This window comes from Lonchura striata, chromosome 1 (genome assembly GCF_046129695.1).
Source record: "Lonchura striata isolate bLonStr1 chromosome 1, bLonStr1.mat, whole genome shotgun sequence".
In the NCBI taxonomy this organism is placed as follows: Eukaryota; Metazoa; Chordata; class Aves; order Passeriformes; family Estrildidae; genus Lonchura; species Lonchura striata.
Window position 1 is genome coordinate 155,830,893 of NC_134603.1, and position 19,534 is coordinate 155,850,426.

Below are 19,534 nucleotides of genomic sequence, written 5' to 3' on the forward strand. Positions count from 1 at the left end.
ATGGGGATGGAGATGGGGTGGGATGGGATGGGATGGGATGGGATGCGATGGGATGGGATGGGATGTGATGGGATGGGGATGGAGATGGGGTGGGATGCAATGGGATGCAATGGGATGCAATGGGATGCAATGGGATCCATGGGATGGCATCCATGGGATGGGATCCATGGGGTGGGATCCATGGGGTGGGATGCAATGGGATCCATGGGATGGGACCCATGGGATGGAATGCAATGGGATACAGTGGGACGAGATCCATGGGGTGGTTTGCAATGAGATCTATGGGATGGGACGGGATGGGATCCATGGGATGTGATCCATAGGATGGGATTTAATGAGATCCATGGGATGGCATCCGTGGGACGGGATCCATGGGGTGGCATGCAATGAGATCCATGGGATGGAATGCAATGAGATCCATGGGACAGCATCCATGGGATGGAATGCAATGGGATACAGTGGGACGGGATCCATGGGATGGGATGCAGTGGGATGCAGTGGGATGGGATCCATGGGATGGGATCCATGGGATGGGATGCAGTGGGATGCAGTGGGACGGGATCCATGGGATGGGATCCACAGGATGGGATGCAGTGGGATGCAGTGGGACGGGATCCATGGGATGGGATCCACAGGATGGGATGCAGTGGGATGCAGTGGGACGGGATCCATGGGATGGAATCCATGGGATGGGATGCAGTGGGATGCAGTGGGACGGGATCCATGGGATGGGATCCATGGGATGGGATGCAGTGGGATGCAGTGGGACGGGATCCATGGGATGGGATCCACGGGATGGGATGCAGTGGGATGCAGTGGGACGGGATCCATGGGATGGAATCCATGGGATGGGATGCAGTGGGATGCAGTGGGACGGGACCCATGGGATGGGACGCAATGGGATGAATTCAGACCCCCCCTTCACTCCCAATCCATTTGCCCCGGATCCGCTGCAATCCCCACCGGGATCGGGGGGTTCACCCCTGCGTGATCCCCCCCGCCCGGGAGATCCTTCGGGATTCCAGGGCGAGGGGAAGGCGGAGGAGGAGGCGGAGGAAGAGGAGGAGGCAGAGATCGCACCAAGAGCGGCCCTTTTTCATCCCTTCCCCTCTCTGCCTCTCACAGGAAGCCCAACTCTACCTTCGCTTGGAAAGAGCCTTTCATAAACCCAGCTCAAGGCTCCCATTCACGGCCATGGAGCTGGGAAAAAAAAAAAAAATAAGGATTTAAAAAAAACCCAACCCGAGCACCGAGCAAGCGGAGAGTTTGGGGTTTATTTCTTTTTTTTTTTTTTTTCGCTCTCCCTCTCGCTCTTTTTTTTTTTTTTTTTTTTTTTTCGGCGCTCCTAAAAAATAACCCAGAAATGCTCGCAGCGAAAATTTGATGTTTTTACCGTCTGCTCCCCGAGAGAGGAGAGACTGGAATTTTTCGCTCCTCAGCTCCTAAATATCCGCGAGAAAAGCGGGAAATAAAGGGGAAGAAAGGGGGAAAACGACCCAAAAAAATCGCTCCGAGATTGATTTTTAAAGTTGAGTGAGTCAGCCCCGAGCCCGGCGCCTCTCCGTGTTTGCCCGCGTGGTGCATCCCTGGCAGGGCTTGTAACCCTTTCCCAGCCTCGCTTCTCTTCCCAGCATGGAAAAACCAGCAGGGAATGCTGGATCCCGCCGCAATTCCCAAATAATCCCCCACACACACACACAGCTCGCTCTGGGGGAAGAGAGGGTGGGTTGGATTTTTTTAATATTTTTTTTTTTTTTCGCAGCGGAGTTTTATGAATGAAAGCTCCCGGCTGAGCCGGGAGTGATATCCCAACCCTTTTCCCGGTTTTCAGGGATCCTGGGATCTCCCGGAAAACTCTGCGCCCATGTGGGTGAAAAAAAAAATAAATAAATCCCAAAATCAAAATAGCCCCAAATGCCGAGGATTTCAGTGAATTTCGGAGTGAGGGCAAAGCGCTTTTGCTCCGGGGAGGGGGGTAAATTTAAAAAAAAAAATCCTAAAATAAAGGACGGGAAAGGGGTGGAAAGAGGGAATGGGAATTTTCAGCCCCACGTTTGCAATCGTCTTTTCCAAACTGCAGCTCCTTGGAGGCAGAGAGGAAGAGAGAAGCCAAAAATCTCCGATTTTCCCCTAAAAATAGAGAATTCCCTGCCTGGCAGAACCAACTTTTTGGGACAGCCGAGCAAAACCTCCCCAGCGCCGCCGCTGCCCCAAAGGCGACAGCGGAGGGAAAACATTCCCAACTTTTGAGGCGTTTTGGAAATTTGGGATTTGTTTGCGTGCGGCAGAGAGGAGGAGAGGCAACAAAAAAAAAGAAAAAAAAATAAAAACCCCAAAAATAAAAGGGACGGAGGGCGGGGGGGGGGGGGGGGGGGGAAGTTTGGGGTTTTTTTGTCCCCTCGGCGAGCGAAAAGATAAAATTACTGCGGCTAAAAATAAAGCGGTGGTTGAAGGTTCCCCCTCCCTCTGGCATCTCCCACCCCTTCCAGCCCTCTCCCTGCTCCCTCCCTCCTTCCCTCCTTCCCTCCCTCTCCGTGTTTGCGTTTGACAAAGAAATGATTTGAACTTCCCGGAGCCGCAGAAACTCGGGATCCCGAGGCGCAGCCGGGCCCATATGGATGTGATTTCCCAGCTCTCTCCCAGATGATCCAGCGGCACCGGGAGCCGCGGCTGCCTCTCCCCATGGGCTCCGCGGCGGAATTTTGGGAGCTGCCCGCCACTCCAGCCATGAGAAAACGAGGAAAAGCCCCGGGATCTCTCGTCGTGTGCCTCTCTGGCTGAAAGCTGGGGAGCCGAAGGAGCCAAAATCCCGCGGATCCGGGCGCACGCCGGGGAGGACGAGGAAAAAGCCGCGCCGCTGGAATTCCGAGCTCGCCTCCTGGCGCTTCCCTGCGCGAGGCTGGATGCTGGAACAGCCCCTTGGATATGGGATCATCTCTGCTGTATCCCAGCCTGGGTTTGATCCTCTGCTGCTCCGTGCTCAGCTCCGTCTACGCGCTGGTGAGTCCCGCTTTTTCTTTTTTTTTTTTTTTTGCCTTTTTTTCCTTTTTTTTGTTTTTTTTTTTCCTCCCCCCGTGGTTTTTCCCGCAGGATCCGTGCGGATCCTGCCGCCAGGAGGGAGAAATGAAGGGATGAAGGATTAAAAAGCTGGTTTGGGGGTGTTGGGAGCCGCTGGCGGGGCTGTGAGCGCTGCAGTGAAAATGTCTGTGCTTCCCAGAGTTGGGATCGCTTGGAAAGCTCAGGGCAGGACGAGGGAGGCTTGACAGGGATCCGGGACAGCGTTTGGGGCACAATTTCGGGATCTGCCTATGGAGAAACGACAACTTTGCTTCCTTTTTCATATTTTTCCCCTTTTTTGATTTCTTATTCTGCTTTTATTTTTTTCATTTATCTTTCATTTTTTCTCTTTTTCTTCCTTTTTTTTCTCATTCCTTTTTCTTTCATTTTTTTCCTTTCTATTTATTCCTTTTCCCTTCACTTTTTCTCTTCCCTTCCCTTCCCTTCCCTTCCCTTCCCTTCCCTTCCCTTCCCTTCCCTTCCCTTCCCTTCCCTTCCCTTTTCCCCTTTCCTCCACCTTTTCCTTTTTCTTACCTTCCTCTTTTCCTTCTTCCTTTTCTTTTCCCTTCCCCTTCTCCTTCTTCTTCCTCCCTTTCCCATCCCTTCCTCTCCACCCCCTCCAAGACAATTTCGTTCCCAATTCTCCTTTCCCTGCAAATCTCCTTAATCCCAATGAAACTGAGCCTCTCCTTTGGAATTCAATTTGGGAAAAACAGGGAAGTTGTAGGAACCCCTTGCACCTTGGCACTTTCCACCCCTTCCTGCACACACCAGGCTTCCCAAGGCTGGAAAACCGGGATAAATCCATCCAAACTGGGCAATGGTGTGAGACCTGCAGCTCCGAAACCTCCAGGAAGCAGGGAAGGGACATTTCCTTGGGAATCAGCTGCTGGATGTGGAGCCAGTGCTGGAATTCCCTGTGACAGGAGCTCTGCTGGCTCTCCCCATCCCTGGGATTCTCACTCCTGTTCCCATTTCCCAGCGTTTTCCAGGAAGGAGCAGGACACCCATGGGAAGTGGGATCTGCTCTCCAGGAGGGATGGAAATAGGATTGGGATCGGGATCGGGATCGGGATTGGGATCAGGATCAGGATCAGGATCAGGACCATCCTGGCTCCAGTCAGGTCCCTCCTGTCCCTTTAGGATCCACCAGCCTGGGCCTTCTCCCTGGATTTGACAGTTTGGAATCTTGCACAGAGCTGTGGGGGGATTTTCCAGCTTTTCCAGTGGGAAATTTCTCCTCGCTAAATGAGAAGGAACAGCCCCTTGGAAAACGATCCCTGCCTGAGCCCATCCCTGTTTGGTGTGTGGAGAAACCTCCCAAAACCCAAAGAAAACTGGGGAGATCAGGAGAACCACTTGGAGATTTGTTGGGATTTCAGGGATGGATGAGGCTTTTCCCAAATTCCAGGGCTGGATCAGCATCTCCTGACCTTGGGGCTGTGTCCAGGTCCTGCAGCACCTGCTGCCTCCTGCTCCAGAACTCCTGCAATTCCTGCTGCTTTGGGGCTGGGAAAATCAGGATTGGGAACCAGCCAGGCTGGAGCTGGGGGAGTTTCAGGGTGCAAAAAACCTGGGCAAGGCTGCATCTCCCATTCCCATTATTCCCATTATCCCCATTATTCTCTTTATTCCCATTCCCATTCCCATTATTCCCATTCCCATCATTACCATTATCCCCATTATTCTCATTATTCCCATTATTCCCATTCTTCCCATTCCCATTATTCTCATTATTCTCATTATTCCCATTCCCATTATTCCCATTCCCGTTCCTGTTCCCATTCCCATTATTCCCATTCCCATTCCCATTATTCCCAGTCCCAGCTCACTCCTCTCTCCCAGTATCTGCTGCCTGTAATCCACAGTGGGATTTCTTTGGGATCCCCCATCCCAAGGGATGAGCTGGGAGGTGCCCCCACGTCCCCAGCGCCGGCTCAGGGTGAGCTGGACCTGGCAAAAATTGGGAATGAGCTCTGCCAGAATCCCAGAGGGCTGCGAAATCCATGGGATTTGCTGGGAAAGCACAGGAGTTTCCCTAAAACCCCTCCTGGACCTGGATTTGCCGATCCCATGGATCCTTCCCAACTCGGATTTTTACTGGTTTCAGGTCCTGCTGCTCCAATTCCTGCTCAGTTTAGCTAGGCCAGGTTTAAATTCCCGGTTTAGACACTTCCCTTGCTTTTCCAACCGATCTTGACAGCAAAAGGAATTCCCAGATGGTTCCAAATCCATCCTGACAGTCCGGGAGCCGCTGAGATCCCGAGTGTCCCCCTTAGGCAGGATAATGTCACCCCCTGTCACCCCCATCCAAGAATCGCCTCCAGCCTGGATTTTCCCAGAGTTGTTGCTTCTTTTTCCAGCTAATTGGATTTTTAAAGGGACTCTGGAAAGAAGGAATGGGATCGAGGGTGGTCAGCAGGGAGAGATTTTATGGATTTATCCTAACGTTTGTTATTATTATTATTATTTATTACGAAATGTGTTAGTAATATTTATTATAAATGTTGTCGTTATTTATTATAAGATTCGTTGTTGTTATTTACACAAGGGTCACAAATATATTTGATATTTGGCTCTGAGGGGGAGTTGCTGCCGTAAATTTTCCCTTTCCTTGGAGCAACAAGGAAAAACCCGTGGATGGATGGGGATGCCGGGATTTAATTCAGGCTCGGGCTGAGCTTGAAGCGCTGCCGAGCTTTGCCCCGGGCACGGCAGAGCCCGGCTCAGCTGCGGGCTCGGATCGGGAGATTCCCGCAGCCAGAGGCGGCTCCAGGGCACAATTCCCGGCTGAATCTTGGGAATGCGGGCCCACATTCCCGGGATCTGGGATGGGGCAGAGCCCGGAGTGTCCCAGAGCCGGCGCTGACATTCCCGGAATTCCCCTTGGAGCAAGGATCGCGCCTAAGGCACTTTTAGAGGGAATAGCGCTGGAGCAGGGCTGGGAAATCATTTCTGGGATATCCCGGGATTGGGAGCTGGATCCCTGGGTTATCGCAGGATTGGGAGCTGAATCTGACCCCTGGAATATCCCAGAATTGGGAGCTGGAGCTGGTCCTTGGGATATCCCAGGTCTGGGAGCTGGATCCCTGGAATATCCCAGGATTGGGAGCTGGAGCTGGATCCTGATCCCTGGGATATCGCAGGATTGGGAGCTAGATCTGGTCCCTGGAATATTCCAGGATTAGGAGCTGGATCCCTGGGATATTCCAGGACTGGGAGTTGGATCCCTGGGTTATCTCAGGATTGGGAGCTGAATCTGACCCCTGGAATATCCCAGGATTGGGAGCTGGAGCTGGTCCTTGGGATATCCCCGGACTGGGAGCTGGATCTGGATCCTGATCCCTGGGATATCTCAGGATTGGATCCGGATCCTTGGGATATCCCAGGACTGGGAACTGGATCTGGATCCCTGGGATATCCCAGATTGGAAGCTGAAGCTGGATCCCTCCTCTGCAGCAGCCTTGGCTGTCCCTGCATTCCAAGCGGGGAGGGAAATCCAGCACTGGGAAAAATCTCTGGGAAGGAGAGAAAAGTCTGGGAAATCAGGGCCCTCTTCCCTGAGCCTCAAATCGCTGTGGGATCAGGGATCAGCATCCCAATCCCGGGGTTTAGGGACAGACTTGGGCGAGGCTCAGCTTTGCTCCAGCTCTGACAATCCAGAGAAACCTTCCCAAGATTTCCCTGGAATAGCCCAGTAACACCTGCCTGGGCAATGGGTGGAATTCCACCTGGATGGAGTGCCTGAAATCCGGCGCGGTGAGGGTGGGAATCCGGGATAATTCTGCTCGTTAGTCGCAGGATTAAGGAATTAAGACCGGTCTAAAGTGGAGAGCTCTGCAAAGATGGGTTTGAGGAGAATTTGTGGCCAAAGGAGCTTTGAAAGTCTGACACCAGCAGAGCTCGGGAGAAGGGAAAATGTGGGAATGATTTTTATTCGGGAGGCGCTGGCAGAGGGAAAATCTCCCCATGTCCTAAAAGGTTGGATTTTAGGATCTGAAAGATCTTTCCGACCTAATCCTGGGATTCACGGAGACAAAACCTCCAAGGTTTTTGCTCTTCCAACCCTTTTTATTTTCCCGTTTTTTTCCCTCCTTTTGCTCAGCCTGGCAGATCCCAGCCCTGCCGGCACTGGAGGAGATATTCTGATTAATCAATCCGTGGATTAATTATTAATAAGAATAAGACAGCAGCTTCCTGCAGGGCTTGGGACCAGAATATCCCAGTTTTTGGAGGCAGCCACCAGGCTGCAGTGGGCTGAGCTCCGGGAAGCAGATCCGTGTGGGAACAGGGTGGGAAAAGGGACCATTCCCACTTTTCCTTGGCTGCCCCGGCCTGCTCAGGGTGTTTGGGTGATGCTGAACTTCCCTCTGCTTTTGGGACACTCCCAAAAATTCCAATCCCAATCTTTGGGGGATTGGGAATCTTTTCTGGCACACCTGGAGAGAATTCCCCATTCCACATCCAGCCCTGGATCCCTGGAAGTGTCCTGGGAAAGGTTGGGTGGGGCTGGGAGCAGCCTGGGATGGGAGAAGGCATCGGGGTTGGAATGGGATCATCCTTGGGGTCCTTCCCAAGGCAAAGCACTCCGGAATTCCGTGCTGTGGAGGAAGGTTTGGATTAAGGAGGTGCTGGATGGGGTTTTCCTCTTGGGCTCGTTCCTTCTTGCACAGATCAATCCCACAGATCTCCAGAAATCGGGAAAAGGGAATGGGGAAATCAGGAAGGAACGAATGAGAATGCTCATTGTCGGAATACAACCCATAATATTTTTTTTAACTTAATTTTTTTAATTAAAAAAATTTAAGCTTTAAAAATCATAAAAATAGCAATAAAAGTTTCAGCATAAAAATAGCAATAAAAAGAAGAAGAAAAATAAGAAATACATGAAAAATAAGAAAAATAAGAAATACAAGAAAAATAAGAAAAATAAGAAATACAAGAAAAATAAGAAAAATAAGAAAACAGGAAAATAAGAAAATAAAAACAATAAAAATAAAAAATAATAATTATAATAAAATAATAACAATAATAAAAATTAAAATTATAAATAGTCCTGTAAGATAAAAATCCAACAATTCACCAAACAAAGACAGGCCCCAACCAATGGGAAATGTCCTTTCCTAGACACATCCCTGCTCCCAGATTTCCAAGAGATTCTCCCGCTGTTACTTGGGATCAGCCAAAATCCCGACATCCCTGAACCTCTGATATCCCTGGAGCTGAACCTCTCCAGCAGCAAAGGCAAAACCAACAAACCCTTGTGGGGGGCAAAGTTCTCACCGGCCAAGAAAATTCCGGGCAATCCGCGCTGGATTTGTGGGAGCTGCTGGCCCTGGGAAGAGGGAAAGCAGGAGCAGAGCTGAGCCCACGGCACTGCGGGAATGGAAGCCGGGAGTGGTCCTGGCTCCCGGCAGTTGTTGTTTGGTTTGGGTTGTCCCAGAAATAGCCCAGAGAGGATTTTTGGGATCAGCGGGATTATCCTGGCTGGAGCGTGGCTGTGTCTGCAGGGATCCCCCGGGCAGGGACAGCTGGAGCCACCGGGGCCACCCCCTGTCCCTCTGGAAGGTGATGCTGGGAGGGACATCCCAGAGCTCTTCCTGGGATAAGGGATTGTCCCGCCGGAGGATTCCCATCCTTCGGAGAATTCCCTCCATCCAATCCAGCTGGAATCAGGCCCCATTTGCAGAGGGATTTGGGACACAAAGGTCACTTTGGTCACCCTGAAATCCTGGATTTTATGGCTGTGGGGTGAGGGGGAAAACTGTCCTGGCACTGACACCTCATCCCATCCCATCCCATGGATCCCATCCCATGGATCCCATGGATCCCATCCCAAGGATCCCATCCCATGGATCCCATCCCATTGCATCCCATCCCATCCCATGGATCCCATGGATCCCATCCCATGGATCCCATCCCATCCCATGGATCCCATCCCATCCCATCCCATCCCATGGATCCCATCCCATCCCATCCCATCTCATCCCATGGATCCCATCCCATGGATCTCATCCCATCCCATCCCATCCCATCCCATCCCATTCCATCCCATCCCATGGATCCCATCCAATCCCATCCCATCCCATGGATCCCATCCCTTCCCATCGATCCCATCCCATCCCATGGATCCCATCCCATCCCATGGATCCCATCCCATCGATCCCATCCCATGGATCCCATGGATCCCATCCCATCCCATCCCATCCCATCCCATCCCATCTCATCCCAACCCATCCCATCCCATCCATGGATCCCATCCCTTCCCATGGATCCCATGGATCCCATGGATCCCATCCCATCCCCTCCCTGACTCTCTCCAAGTGCAAACCATCCCCCAAATCCCAAGGTTTGGAGCCTTTCCACCAAATGATCCCGAGGGTTCGAACTTCTCCCAGAAAATCTCATCCAAAGGAATCTTGGCCTTCGGAAAACGATCCCAGGATCCGTGTCTGGGGCAGGGAAGGGGTCAGGAACTGCTGACTCAGCAGCTCCGGCTCCTTATCTGGTTTTCCACACGGTTGCCCCGGTGCTGATCCGGGCTCCCGATGTTATCTCAGCTCCAGCTTCCCTCCCCCCCTCTCCAAGAATTCCAGGGGTTTCTCCAGCTCCAGCTGGATCTGGAAAGGCAGGATTGGATGTTGGAGTGTCCTTAGGAAACCTGCTCTTCCCTTCCTGGAATTTTGGCTTGGGGACTGAAATGGGATTTGGGGTTTGGGGTTTTTTTTTAGGGGTTTTTTTTTTTTTCTGTGTTTTAACAAAGACCCAAAATTCAGCTTGAGATTTTCAGGGATTTAGGGATGAGTGCTTTATGGGGAATTCCCACCCAGAAGAGGACAAATGATCAATGAACTGCCATTTGTGGGATTTGGAGAGTCTCTGCCACTTTTAGCGGATTTTCCTGCTCATTCCAGAGGCGATGGATAAAGTGGCCTTTACACATCCCTTCCAACCCATATTTTTCCACAATTCCATGATTTAATCACTTCATTGCCTGGATTTATCCACCTGGCTGTGAGGACTGCAGCATTCCAGGAGATCCCTGGGCCCATCCCCTGCAGGAAACCTGGGAATGGGGCTGGGAGCAGACGTGGAGCGGGCTATTCCTCAGCTCTGCATGGAAAGGTTGGGATTGCTGGATCTGGGAACTCCCTTTGAGCCTGGATTGGTCCCATTCCCTTCACCATTCCCGTGCTCCATCTCCCATCGGGATCAGACCCTGCTCCAGCATTTCCATCCCTGGATTTGGCCCTTTTATCACAATTCTTGGGACAAAAAAATCAACATTTTTGTTTTGGAAGGGCCACAGAGCTGATCCCTGTGGACACATGGAATTTTCCCAAGGAGAATCTGGTCCTGACTCATCCTCAGCTTCATCCCCACCCAGCCCTGTTGTTCTTCCATAACCCCAAAACCTGGGAATGGTCTGGAACACAGTTAGTTTAGGGATACAGCAGGACCTGGGACTCCAGGGAATGCTCAGCTGTAGGAAATCATGGAGTCATTCATTAATTAATTAATCTTCTGAACTAAGCACCTTAAAAGAGTTCAAGGACTAATTGGCTTTCATGGATTCCCAGAATTCCAGGATGGAGTCACTTAAAATTCATCCCACTATTCAGGTGCCTTTTATTTTTCAAAGACACCAATCAAATTCCAAAATTCCCTGAAAACTCTGGAATTATTTCCATGGTCTTTAACTGCCTGAACCCCTGGGTTGCCTCAACATCACCTTGACTTCCTGCTGCTTCCCTGCATCCCAATCCATGTTTCCTCTTGGACAGGGAGGAATCCGAGTGGCTTTGGGACTTTGAGCAAGGACACGAGCTCCTTGTCCCAGGTTTATTCCGAGACTCGGATCAATATCCATTACAAGCAGCTTTTATTTTGTGGGTTGCAACTCAACCCCGCTCAATAAAAATACCGGAAAATGATCCCTAAAATAAAAGTGGGAGGGAGCTGATGGAGGTGGGACTTCCAGGGTGATTATACGTGGATCTATAATGGCTTTAAATGGGAAAGGTGAGGGATAGGTGGGATATTGGGAAGGAATTCCTGGCTGGGAGGGTGGGGAGGGGCTGGGATGGAATTCCCAGAGAAGCTGTGGCTGCCCCTGGATCCCGGGAAGTGCCTGAGGCTGGGATGGATGTGGCTGGGACAATGGGAGCTGTCCCTGCCATGGCAGGGCTGGAATGGGATGATCCCATAAAATTATTCCAATTTTAGGGTCCCTTCCAGCCCGAACCATTCCAGGGTAACAGAGGCATGGCTGATTTTCCCATGTGCTGATTTTCCAGGACTGTTTGTCCAGGATAGCCCCTGGACAGGGATAAGGCCGGATAGGGCCAGGACTGGGCTTGCCTCGGGGCGTTTTTCCCTTGGCGGTACAAACCCATGGAATTCGGTACAAACCCATGGAATTTGGTACAAATCCATGGAATTCGGTACAAATCCACGGAATTTGGTACAAATCCATGGAATTCGGTACAAACCCATGGAATTTGGTACAAATCCATGGAATTCGGTACAAATCCATGGAATTTGGTACAAATCCACGGAATTCGGTACAAAACTGGGATGTGTTTGTGCATCCCAGAGAGTGCAAGGGTGTCCCTGCAGGGCTGGGGATGGGACGGAAAGGGAATCTCCAGCTGGAGAGGTCTGGGTGGGATGGGAAGGAAAGGAATTCTGCAAATGGAGAGATCCCAGCTGGGTGGGAAGGGAGAGGATTCTCCCAATGGAGAGAGGGTGGTGGGAAAGGAGAGGATTCTCCCAATGGAGAGATCCCAGTTGGATCAGAAGGGAGAGGATTTTCCCAAAGTAGAGAGGGCGATGGGGAGAGGATTCTCCAAATGGAGAAGTCCCAGCTGAATGGGAATTGAGAGAATTCTTCAGATGGAGAAATCCCACTTGGATGGGAAGGGAGAGAATTTTCCCAATGGACAGAAGGTGGTGGGAAGGGAGAGGATTATCCCAGTGGAGAGATCCCAGTTGGATGGGAAGGGAGAGGATTCTCCCAAAGAAGAGAGGGTCGTGGGGAGAGGATTCTCCAGATGGAGAGGTCCCAGCTGGAAAGGAATTGAGAGGATTCTCCCAATGGAAAGAGGGTGGTGGGAAAGGAGAGGATTCTCCCAAAGGAGAGAGGGTGATGAGGAGAGATTCTCCAAATGGAGAGGTCCAAACTGGATGGGAATTGAGAGGATTTTCCATATGGAGAGATCCCAGTTGGATGGGAAGGAAGAGGATTCTCCCAGTACAGAGATCCCAGTTGGGAACTGAGAGGATTCTCCAGATGGAGAGATCCCAGTTGAATGGGAAGGGATTTTCCCAATGGACAGATCCCAGTTTTCCAGCCGCATCTTTAAGTCCTGGAGATCTCCAGCAGCTCCTGTGGTTCCTCTCTACCCTGAGCTGTGAAACTTCCCTGAAATGATTCCAAGCAGAGCCATGTGGGGGCTCAGCAAGGCAGGAATGTCCCTCCTGACCCTGGGAAGGGGGGTGGACACACTGGAATCATGGATTTTCCAAACCACAGGACAGGGCTGGATCCCGTTGCGGATTTGGAGCTGTTTGTAAGGGCTGCCAAATCACCTTGGAAATTTGGGCAAATTGAGTTTCAGTATTTAAAGCAGATTGGTCAGGAAATTATTTTTTTCTTCTCTGCTCCCCAATTTTTTTTTCCTGATTTTGCCTCAGTGTCATCAGCAAAGTCCCTATGATCAACAAATTGAATTTTAATCACTTTCCCACGGATTTTGGAGGTTCGGATGCAGGAAATCAGCACCCTGTGTTGTGTATTCCCAATTTTCTGTGCCGCCAGCCAGAGGTGCCTCGGGCTGCTGGAAAAGCAGAGCTCAGGCGCTGGAAAAGCAGCCGAGTTCCCGTGTTTGGGATCCAGGGGAGGAGCTGGGGCTGTGCCAGGGAATGGGATCGCAGGGAGAATCTCCATGTGGGATAATGCAGGCTCGGCCAGCTCCCCTGACTCAGCACCCCCAGGTGATAAGGGCTCTGATAAGGACAGCACAGCCCAGGGTGACCCGCCTGTCACCCCCTGGGCGGCTGAGGAGAGGCCACAGCAGGGACATTCCCATGTCCTTCTGCTTCCCGGCTTTCCTATCCCTGCTCCCACGGAGGTGAACCCCTCATTCTCCCATCCCTCCTGTCGCTCCAGCAGATATTGGGAATTCCCACCCAGAAGAGGGCAAATGATCAATGAACTGCCATTTGTGGGATTTGGGGAATCTCTGCCACTTTTAGCAGATTTTCCTGCTCATTCCAGAGGCGATGGATAAAGTGGATTTTAAATGTCCCTTCCAACCCATATTATTTCACAATTCCATGATTTAATCACTTCATTGCCTGGATTTACCCACCTGGCTGTGAGGACTGCAGCATTCCAGGAGATCCCTGGGCCCTCTGCAGGAAACCTGGGAATGGGGCTGGGAGCAGACCTGGAGCAGGATATTCCTCAGCTCTGCATGGAAAGGTCGGGATTGCTGGATCTGGGAACTCCCTTTGAGCCTGGATTTGTCCTTTCCTTTCCTTTTTCCTTTCTCCTCTCCTTTCCTCTCCTTTCCTTTCCTTTCCTTTCCTTTCCTTTCCTTTCCTTTCCTTTCCTTTCCTTTCCTTTCCTTTCCTTTCCTTTCCTTTCCTTTCCTTTCCTTTCCTTTCCTTTCCTTTCCTTTCCTTTCCTTTCCTTTCCTTTCCTTTCCTTTCCTTTCCTTTCCTTTCCTTCCCTTTCCTTCCCTTTCCTTCCCTTTCCTTCCCTTTCCTTTCCCTCTTCTCCTCTCACTTTATTTTAACCCTTTTAACCCCCTTTAACCCTTTTCCTTTCCTTTCCCGGCCGGATTCCTGCTGGAATGCCGCAGCTCCCACTCCAGGAGCAGAGTGTGGCGTTCTGGCTCCAGCAGTGCCTCAAACCACAGGTATCCAACCCCATCCCGATCCCTGGAATGCTGCTTAATGTCCCGATTCACAACCCCACGGCAGAGCCGGGACATCCCCCTCCCCTCTCCCTCTGCTCCCTGCAGATCCCTCTCTCCCCCTTTTCTTGGGAAGGGCCGTGCTGTTCCCAAAAAATCCCAGGCGGGAGCTGCCAGCGGTGCCCGGGAGCGGAGCATGGAATGGGATGGGATGTTCGGGACAACAAGGGCGGCTCTGTGTGGGGCACAGGAGCCCGCAGGGAATGCTCCACGTGCTCCTGCTCCAGAGGCACTTCCAGGACATCCCTCACATCCCAAATCCAGGACATCCCTCACATCCCAAATCCAGGACATCCCTCACATCCCAAATCCAGGACATCCCTCACATCCCAAATCCAGGACATCCCTCACATCCCAGTTCCAGGACATCCCTCACATCCCGGCTCCAGGACATCCCTCACATCCCAAATCCAGGACATCCCTCACATCCCGGCTCCAGGACATCCCTCATATCCCAGCTCCAGGACATCCCTCACATCCCAAATCCAGGACATCCCTCACATCCCAAATCCAGGACATCCCTCATATCCCAAATCCAGGACATCCCTCACATCCCAAATCCAGGACATCCCTCACATCCCAGCTCCAGGACATCCCTCACATCCCAAATCCAGGACATCCCTCACATCCCAAATCCAGGACATCCCTCACATCCCAAATCCAGGACATCCCTCATATCCCAAATCCAGGACATCCCTCACATCCCAAATCCAGGACATCCCTCACATCCCAAATCCAGGACATCCCTCACATCCCAAATCCAGGACATCCCTCATATCCCGGCTCCAGGACATCCCTCACATCCCAAATCCAGGACATCCCTCACATCCCAGCTCCAGTGGCACTTCCAGGACCTCCCTCACATCCCAAATCCAGTGGCACATCCAGGACATCCCTCCTTTCCCAAATCCTTGGAATCTGACCAGCTCTGTGATTCCCATATTTCCCAAATCCAGCTGACCAGTTCCTGCATTCCCTCATCTCCTCCTCCATCCAGACAGCTCCAGAATTCCCTCCTCTCCTCCTTTTTCTGGGAAAGAAGTGGAGATGCTGCTGCTGGAGCTGAGGGAAACCCCGGGATAAGGCAGGAGAGGGGGAAAGCTGGATTGGCTTTTCCACAGGAGATTATGGGATGGAGAAGGAAAATCCCTGGGGAGAGAAAACCTGCCTGTGACACATTGGAGGAAGCCAAATCCAGTATCCAAATCAATCCAACCCTGGAGCACGTTGCAATGGGATATCCGGGCATGTTCCTGTGGGAATATCAACATTCCTGGGATCCAGGGGGTGGTGGCCAATCCTAGGGATCCTCACTGTGGGTGTTACCCCAGGGGAAAAGGGAAAGGAAAGGAAAAGGGAAAAGGGAAAAGGGGAAAAAAGGGGAAAAAAGGGGAAAAAGGGGGAAAAAAGGGGAAAAAAGGGGAAAAAAGGGGAAAAAAGGGAAAAGGGAAAAAAAGGGAAAAAGGGAAAAGGGAAAAAAATGAAAAAAGGGAAAAGGGAAAAGGGAAAAGGGAAAAGGGAAAAGGGAAAAAAAAAGGGGGGAAAGGGGAAAAAAGGGGGGAAAAGGGGAAAAAAGGGGAAAGGGGGAAAAAAAGAGAAAAGGGAAAAAAAGGAAAAAGGGGGAAAAAAGGGAAAAGAGAAAAAAAGGAAAAAAGGGAAAAGGGAAAAGGGAAAAAAGGGAAAAGGGAAAAAAAGGGAAAAGAGAAAAAAAAGGAAAAAAGGGAAAAGGGAAAAGGGAAAAAAAGGGGAAAAAAGGGGAAAAAAGGGGAAAAAAGGGGAAAAAGGGGGAAAAAGGGGGAAAAAGGGGGAAAGGGGAAAGGGAAAAGGGAAAAGGGAAAAGGGAGAGGGAGATTAAGAGGAAAAGGACAAAAAGGAAAGTTTTCCAGGGATTTCCCAGCTCTGTTCCAAGATTCCAGGAGGACTCACTGGTTTTTAACCTGCCTGTTGAGCCTTTGCCCTGATTTCTTTTCCTTTTTGTACCCTTATCCTGACACTCTGGACTTCATCTCCAGCTTCTCCCTGTTGCCAGGACAGGTAAATTTTAATTGGGAATTTTGTATCTCTCCATAAATAACTCTGGAAGTTGAGGCTGGAGGAAAACCACTCCTAAAACACGGCAGAGGAAGGAATGAGAACCCACAATCCTGACATTCCCATGTCCTTAAAGGGGAAAAGGAGTTAAAAAAAAAATTCCTATTATCTCCCTCCTGTGTGTCCTTCAGCAATTCCCCCTTTGGAAGGAGTCCACAAAGGAGATATCCAAAGATTTGGGGGGGAACTCCTGGAATTAAAAGCTCCTTTGCTGTTATATTTATTTTTTTCTCACCTTATCCAGCTGGTCACTGTGGGGTAGAGGGAAGTGCCAGGGCAAATTAGAAGGATCCCAAAAATCCACATTTTAATTCCTGTGGGGGTTTGTGTGCACAGGAACAGGGATTCTCCTGGAATGACTCGGATTTGTTCGGTGTTTTGGGCACGGTTTGGGGTTTTGTTGCATTTGTGGCATTCACAGTGGGAAGATTTGGATGTCGGAGTTTTTGTGGTCGGATTTGGACGAAACACCTTGGGAAAGAGCAAGCGCTGCAGCTTGGATGTGAATTAAATTCCAAAAGATTCCAAAAATGGGTCCTGAAGGGAATAAAGGGGACAATCCCAGTCAGAATTCCAGGGTAGAAAAGAATCAGAAAATACTGGAATGGTTTGGGTTGGAAGAGACCTTGAAGCTCATCCCATTCCCAAGGGCGGGGACACCTCCCACCATCCCAGGCTGCTCCAAGTCCCAATGCCCAACCTGGCCTTGGACATTCCAGGGATCCAGGGGCAGCCACAGCTGCTCTGGGAATTCCATCCCAGCCCCTCCCCACATTCCCAGCCAGGAATTCCTTGTCTGGATATGACAAATGGGGAGAATCTTCCCAGAAAAGCCCCAGCAGCTCCCCAGGCTTTGGTTCACCTTTTGTCTTACAGATTATTTCCATGCGACTCTGGAATTTCAGAGCTTCTCCTTCCTGGCTTGGGAATGTGGTCCAGCGAGACACTTTAAAGGATAGAACTGCCAAAAAATCGTGGAATGGTTTGGGCTGGAAAAGATCCTAAACCCATCCAGTGCCACCCCTGCCATGGCAGGGACAATTCCCACTGTCCCAGGCTGCTCCAGCCTGGCCTTGGCACTTCCAGGGATCCAGGGGCAGCCACAGCTGCTCTGGGAATTCCATCCCAGCCCCTCCCCACATTCCCAGCCAGGAATTCCTTCCCAAATCCCATCTCTCCTTGCTGTGTCTCCGAGCTTTTTAGGCACTGCAGAGACCATCCTGGCCCAAGTGAGCCCAGATATTCCAAGGACCTCTGTGAGCATCTCCCAGCAGGACAATTAAGATAATTAGGGTAATTAGGATAATTAGGAAGCTGCTTTCTCCTCCAGGTGCTCCTGATTCCTCTTGGCTGGAATTCTTCCCAGGCAGAGTCTCCCTCATGCCCTGCTCCCAGTTCGTCCTCTGGGAGGAAGATTCCCTGGAATGTCCAGGTGTCTCCCGGGCTCTGTGGTGGGAATTTGTCCACGGAGCTCCTGGGGAGGAATCCAGTTCTTTCCATGGAGACACTGAAGGCTCCATTCATTCCTTGGCCTTCCCAGAGTCATCCAGAGGCACCCAGGTGTTGGAATCTGAAATATTGATGATTTTGAGATTGTAGAAAGTTTTTGGTTTTTTGCCCCGCTGCCAAAGCAGAAGCCATAATTGGTCTGTGCTGGTTTCCAGGTTGTTTATTCTGTTTATCTCTCACATGTTCTGCTGCCCTGCCCAGCTCTGTCCTGCAGGGCAGCGTGTGGGGCTCTGCCCTCAGTGGGATGTGACAAACATTCAATACCAGAAACTCCCTGGGCTGGATTGACAATAACGTGCCAATATCTGTCACCTACGTTGGACAGTGTGTCCCCAGCCTGAACCAACAGAAAAATGCCAACACCACAGTGAGACATGGAGGGCATGAAGAAGGAGAAAAAGGACAAGGCACACCCAATTTCCTCCATCTTGTCCCCTTTGGACCACTCATCTAGAATCCTAAAATTTTACTTTTGCACCCGTGCCACACTTAATTATTACTGATATCAAACACTCAGAGCTGGTAATTGATCCTGTAAGATTGAAAACTCTTTTCCATGGACAGAGATCACAGCCAGTGTCTCTGGGGGCTCTGTCCAGGGGGGTTCCTGACCCCTGCCAGGGTCCCAGAGGGAAGCTCTGCATTCCCACACCCAGGCTGTCCAAGAAACCTTCCCAGGGAAGGCAGAGCTGGCTGGGGACCAGCAGGAAGCCGTGGAGCATCAAGTAGCACTCGACACCTCGCTCCCAGCAGCCCCTGGAAAAGCAGGAGCCGGGATTTTCCCGCCTGTGGTCAGGGAGCAAGGCAGCCCCTGGAAGGGGAGCAGCACCCTCACAAGCAGGGTCTGTCTCTCTCTGTTGACTGAGCTGGGCCTGCCCCGGGACAGCTCCGGATTTGGTGGAATTTTGCTCCAAGATTTCCCAGATAGTTCCAATTCCCGCTCCAAATGCGCAGTAATTCCATTTTTATCCCAATAAAAATCCCTCTGAGACAGCAGCAAGGGTGGGAATCTTATCCTTCCTTTCTCTCCCGAATATTGGACTCCAGATTTAACAGGGTCTTTTCCAACCTTGATGATTCCATGAGTTCAAATGCCCAAAACACTTTTGGTGGAGAAAAAACCATCCGGGATCCAGGGATTTATCTGGTTGTAAATGAAATTCAAAGAGCGCAAGGAAAACACCCAGCTGAGCAGGAAAATCACGGCACATCCCTGTCATCTCCATGCATTTTCATGGAATGCTGGAGAGTGGTTGGCCCAATCCCAGCGTGAACTTCAGGGATATTCTCAGAAACATCTGGAAGCACAAATAAAATCTGCTGCCTCCCTGGGTTTGAGCTCGGCTCAAGAGATTGGAAAAAGACAGATAAAACTTCCCAAATCCATCATTGATAGACACAGGTTATGAGACAAGGTCCACATCTCCCAAAAAAACGATGGATAAAGGCCGAAAGCCTCCACTCAGTCCGCAGTTAATCCCCAATATTCCAAGTCCCAGTGATTATTCCGATTCTGGAGGGAAATTTGGGATCAGCTGTGGATCGTGGCACGGGAACAGCAGGAGAACAGGGATGAGAATATTTCATCTCACTTGATCCAACCTTTATAAATCATGGAGGTTTTTCCTATGGAGGTCCAGAGTTCTCATCCCATGGAATTTTGTGTGTTCCTGCTTTTCTCTGAGATCCATGGAAACACCCTGGGCTGGATGTTCAACCCTTCCTTCCTTCCTTCCTTCCTTCCTTCCTTCCTTCCTTCCTTCCTTCCTTCCTTCCTTCCTTTTCCTTCCCTTTTCCTTCCCTTTTCTTTCCTTTTCCTTCTTTCAGCTTGGCTTCAGAAGCATCCAGGCTCTCCCTGAATTCTGAGGGAATTCTCTCCAAAACTTCCCAGCCAA

At 50.8% G+C, this 19,534-nt stretch overlaps 1 protein-coding gene across 1 annotated transcript in view; it reads left to right on the forward strand.

Annotated features, from left to right (window-relative positions):
- The first annotated feature begins 2,555 nt into the window (after positions 1-2,555).
- PTH1R (parathyroid hormone 1 receptor) overlaps positions 2,556-19,534 on the forward strand; it is an 89,618-nt gene continuing 72,639 nt past the window's right edge. The window contains exon 1 of the mRNA XM_077781366.1: positions 2,556-3,000. Coding sequence (XP_077637492.1) covers positions 2,926-3,000 — 75 coding nt within the window. The 5' untranslated portion in view covers positions 2,556-2,925. The remainder of the gene's footprint in view (positions 3,001-19,534) is intronic.